Genomic DNA, 5,240 nt, shown 5'->3' with positions numbered 1-5,240 from the left:
AATGGCTCCCTTTACATGTGTGAGTCAGATAAGTAGAGTAATTGTATTTAATCAGTGGACATTATGGAACATCTGCCTCCCCGGCTTCAGATCGAATGACATCATGTTCATGTATACATTTTATGTCAACATGTAACCATAACTGTCCTTAATAAAATGAAAGCATATGTTATAATATAATAACAAGATCTTGTTGGTTATTCCATTTACTGTTTCTTTTTGTTATTGGCAGGCTTGATATGCTCTGTCTACAATATCTGATTGTTCTGTAAAACATGAACTGGCCAACCAAGACAACTGAATGTGGTGTAGCCTACAGAAAAGAAAAGCCTAAAATAAACCTAATAAGCAAGACATTTCAGAAAGTAAAACCAAAACAAACAACAAATTCTAAATCTTCATGGTAGCCTATGCTGTGGCCCACATACATATCAAAGAAAGAAAAAAAAAAACACGGTCAGTGGTAGTAGGTACATACAGCCTGCTCTACATATACACATAAAACAGGTAGTTCCAGTCCTCAGTTCTGATTGGCTGAATCACGTTCGAAGCCTGAACACACACCTGCGACACACCTGTTAGCTAATTAAGGCTAAAAACATCACCACTCACTTCTCGCTGCTAATGTGTCGCTTAGCATCACTTTCTTAGCTTGGCTAAAGGTAAACACTCACTTATTGTGGTTATTAGCCTATTATAAATATGAAATAGAAAATATTTCTTGGACATTTGCCGTGTTTGCTGTTGCAATGGTGTGTTATTGCCGTTTTATATTCGTGTAGTAGGCTATCCTTCTAAAATTGAATATTGGACTATAGCCTACTGTATATTGAATAACGGTACCAGTTTTAAGGTTGCACCGCCAGGCCACGCCACTGGGAGTATTGATGCTCTCTCTCTCTCTCTCTCTCTCTCTCTCTCTCTCTCTCTCTCTCTCTCTCTCTCTCTCTCTCTCTCTCTCTCTCTCTCTCTCTCTCTCTCTCTCTCTCTCTCTCTCTCTCTCTCTCTCTCTCTCTGTCTCCGCTTTTTTTTTTTTTTGTTCTGACGTCAGCGACGTGCGAGCGAGCGAGCGAACGAGCGAGCCCCTACCGGAGCTACCGGGAGGCAGTAGCGTTATCGAGCGAGTCCCCGCCGCCCGCCCCGGAGGAGCTAAACGGAGGAAGGTCCACTGTGAGCGACCGAGAAAGCCGAGCTGGAACCAAACGATGCGAGCGCTGCTCACCGCCGCCCAGTAACGTAAAGAAGACACGAGAAGAAGAAGACGGAGAAGAAGAGAGGCCCCTGGGGGACCGTGATTTACTGACAAAAAACATAAAATAAAAAAATACAACAAGACGGACGGACGGACGGACGGACGGACGCCGACACCACGCTTAAGAAACTAACAGCAATTCCAAAAACAAGCGACGGAGACCTCGCCCTGTGGTTTTTCGTGCTGTGAATCAAACCGAGTGGATCTTTAATTTTAATGCTTTAACGGTGCCGTGCCCCCGGTTTGAGCGAGCGAGCGAGAGAGAGGGAGCTGCCCAGAGAGCGAGAGAGCGAGGGATCGAGGGATAGCCGAAGAGAAAAGGGGGAAATAAAAAAAAAGAAGAAAGAAAAGGGGATTTGGCAACCGCTGCATTTCCACGCCCAAGCCCCTTAGAATCTGCCTTTTTAATCTTGTCATCATTTTTTTTTCGGGAAATCTCGGTACCGGTTCCGCTACCAAGCTGTGTTCTCTAACCATGGGATGTACTTTGAGCGCAGAGGAGAGGGCGGCTCTGGACCGGAGCAAAGCCATCGAGAAAAACCTCAAGGAGGACGGGCTCACCGCGGCCAAAGACGTTAAACTGCTGCTGCTCGGTAAGAGACGCCGGTTGAATTCCCTGCCGAAGGCCTGTAGAGCCACGGCCGATCTGCCTCATAACGTTGAGACTGAGAAATGAAACCGAGTGCTTGTGAGAAATGATAACCAGTGATGTAGTGGTGGGAATTAAAAAAAAAAAAAAAAAAAGTATATATATATATATATTTATATATATATATATATAACCTGGTCCGCCATAAGGCAAACCACCACCAGTATAAACAAGAAATGGGCCTATATTCACAGAGAAACGGGATTTTGCCTTGTTAAAATATCCTACCTTCATATTACATCATTTTGACGCTACCTATGCATTTATGACTTACATTAAGATGTATGTCAGGTGAGTCAACTGTTCAACTAAATAGGTGGGTAAGCTGTGTTTCCCTCCACTACATCACTGATGACAGCTGCAGATGGGTGCCAGAGAAAAATTGCAGTATGCAACGATGATCGAGCAAACAGTGTAGGTTAACGCATTTGGGGTGGGAGATAAATTCATAGATCTTTTATTCATTTCATGTATTTAACTACCTGAGTTAGGAGATGGAGGAGGGATGGAGGGAATAAGGAAGGATGGGTGGAAGGGAGGCAGGGTGGGCGGCCACTTTCTCCATCTCTTCATCTCCACCCTGCTGCTGTCCTCATTCACTTAGGTTTTTAAGTGGCTGAATCTCTCTCTCTCCCCCTCCTTGTCTCTCTCTCCCCCTCCCTTTCTCTTTCTCTCTCTCGCTCACACACACACACACACACTCTGTTTACATTGTGTGTTCTTGTCTCTTTTCCCTTAGGGGCCGGAGAGTCAGGGAAAAGCACCATCGTCAAACAGATGAAGTAAGTGTCTAATAACCACGGTCTAATAACCCTATATTCTCTGTGTGTGTGTGTGTGTGTATGTCTCTCTCTCTCTCTCTCTCTCTCTCTCTCTCTCTCTCTCCCTTTCACTCACACACACACACACACACACACACACACACACACACACTGCTCTCTCTCTCTCTCTTTCTCTCAAAACATACAAGCAGAGGCCTGCCGAGTTTCCTATCAGTGCCCATATTGTAGAGGTACATCTTCACTCTAGTCCATTATATTTCCACTTATACTTCCACCAGTAGCCTAAACTGGGGTGTTTCGACATTGTACGTTTCCTTATATTAGCTTGCATTAGTGAAATGGTTAAGATTAGAGGTGTGGCTATCTAGACCCCAACAAAACAGAATTAGTAATCCTATAATAGATGTCAGAAGGCGTAGGCTACCACAGCAAAACTATGAGCTGCTATCGGAATATTATAATGATACCAGAGTAGATAAAATATACCATTAAGCACATTAAGGTCACTATAAACGCACTTTTGAGTACCACTGACACACTATTATTCCCTATAGGGATATTATGGGGATTTTTTTATTACAGGGGAAATCTGTCATTGATTGAAATCACATAGGATATTGAATGCCTCATGGTCAGCTAACACAGCTAAGATCCACTCTAATTTCTTCTTATTTCAAAAGCAAGCACATATTCTGGGGTCTCACCCACAGAGGTAACTTAAAGTCACCTGTTTGTGGCCTTTTGCTGTCCACTACAAAGGTGCTGAAACCGTGTATAGGCTGCCAGTGGGTGAGTGGATGTGGTGGTGGAAGGGTCAGCTGGTCGTTTTCATTATGAAAAGGAACCTACAGTGTGTCTGTGGTACCCAATAGTGAGTTTATAGTGAAATAATCCCTCTACTCCTATGGTACTAGGGTTTTCTGAGGTACAACTGTTTGACCTGTAGTCGCTGCATGTTATTTTAGACCCTCAGTTGCCCCTACAGCCTGTTGGTTGTGTCATTGTCTGTGAGGGCCTACTGACTAATCAAGGGTCAATATAGCTCTAATGAAATTAGCACAATAATATTCCTGTAATATTCGTATAGGGACTTAAAGTGTGTCTGCGGTACTTAGTAGGGAGTTTATGGTATCACTATAATATTCCAATAATCTTTCTATAGGGACTTATAGTGTGTCTGTGGTGCTCAATGGAGAGTTTGCATTCTTAATGGTCATGGTATTACTGCCATAATCCTATAATATTCCTACAGCATATTAGTTTAGATGTAATATTTGTGGGCTAGAGTAGGCTTCTAATATTTATTATGGGATTAGGCTACTATAGTATAATTTGTAAGGGAGGTCTCTCTCTCTCTCTCTCTCTCTCTCTCTCTCTCTCGCTGTCAGTTTATCTGTCCATCGTTAATCCCGTCGTGACATATGGTTTTTCTTCGAGCTCCTCTGCTGTGTCATTTTACAGACGGTCGAGTGTGTTTTATCCGATAATAGGCTTTGGTTGTAGTCGTATAGCGACATATCACATGAAAACATGATTCAGTGGAGCCAGATGAGCCTGTTTCTCAGCTGTTGATGGTCAGCACAGGCCTGCTCACTGACTGTGTGTGTGTGTGTGTGTGTGTGTGTGTGTGTGTGTGTGTGCGTGTGTGTGTGTGTGTGTGGGGAGGGAGGGAGGGAGGGGGGTGTAATATGCCGTGTAACCACTGGAGCAACGCGAAAATTCATTGATTGTAGTAAATCAAATCATATCGGGTGATTTATCTGAATTGGAGTGATGTAAATGAATGTCAGCAATAGGCGGCTGTGTGTTACTGCACAGGCCTGTATGTGTGTGTCTGTGTTTTATTATAGCATTTATAGTAATCCTATTACATTTTTTTTATGGCTGCCATACAAATATCATAGCAACACCATAAGTCCTAGGAATATTATAGGAGATGAAACATAGGCTACCATAGGGGTTCGATAAGGTCACTTTAAACACACTATTAAGCACCACAGGCACACTGTAAGGCTCTATAGGATTATTATTATTGAAGGCAAATTATAGTGGTTTGTTTAAAGAGAGAGGGAGCCTGTTTCATCCCAACTTGTTCACACCACGGCCATTTCTTCCTCCTCCTCCCAGCCGAGCCACCTCTCTTTATCAACTTATAACCTATATCGATTATGCTTATGAGTCGAGTATACCTACATCTGATAGACAACACTGCTCCATAACGGTTAATACAACCCGGTGGTTATTTAACACAGTCTGAATTGAAAGTGAGAGGACGCGGTGCCACGGAGCGACCGGCCTCAGCAAAACCTCCTCTTAATAAAACCTCCTGGCCGTTAATGTTTCATCATGACGGTGTTGGATGCTGCACACCTGCCAGACATTTTGAGGCAGCCAAATAAATGCGAAGAAGCGAGAGACTCCCGCAAGAGCCGCCGCCTCCCCGTTTGCACGACTGCGAGCACTCTCCAGTAGAATACACGTTGGCATAATTCAAGTTGAAGCCAGATCTGATGCGTACTATTCGCGATGTAGCCTATTCGAGGCATTCGCACTTCGG

General features: G+C 43.7%; 1 protein-coding gene across 4 annotated transcripts in view; it reads left to right on the top strand.

The window, feature by feature from the left end:
- The first annotated feature begins 1,128 nt into the window (after positions 1 to 1,128).
- The window catches only part of LOC139918829 (guanine nucleotide-binding protein G(o) subunit alpha), an 88,948-nt gene continuing 84,836 nt past the window's right edge, over positions 1,129 to 5,240 (top strand). For all 4 annotated transcript variants that reach the window (XM_078282893.1, XM_078282894.1, XM_078282891.1 and 1 more), the window contains exons 1-2: positions 1,129 to 1,845; positions 2,641 to 2,683. In XM_078282893.1, coding sequence (XP_078139019.1) covers positions 1,728 to 1,845; positions 2,641 to 2,683 — 161 coding nt within the window. In that variant the 5' untranslated portion in view covers positions 1,129 to 1,727. The remainder of the gene's footprint in view (positions 1,846 to 2,640; positions 2,684 to 5,240) is intronic.

This window comes from Centroberyx gerrardi, chromosome 4 (genome assembly GCF_048128805.1).
Source record: "Centroberyx gerrardi isolate f3 chromosome 4, fCenGer3.hap1.cur.20231027, whole genome shotgun sequence".
NCBI classification, from domain to species: Eukaryota; Metazoa; Chordata; class Actinopteri; order Beryciformes; family Berycidae; genus Centroberyx; species Centroberyx gerrardi.
The sequence above is the reverse complement of the archived record's forward strand: the minus strand, read 5'-3'. Positions and strand labels throughout refer to the sequence as shown.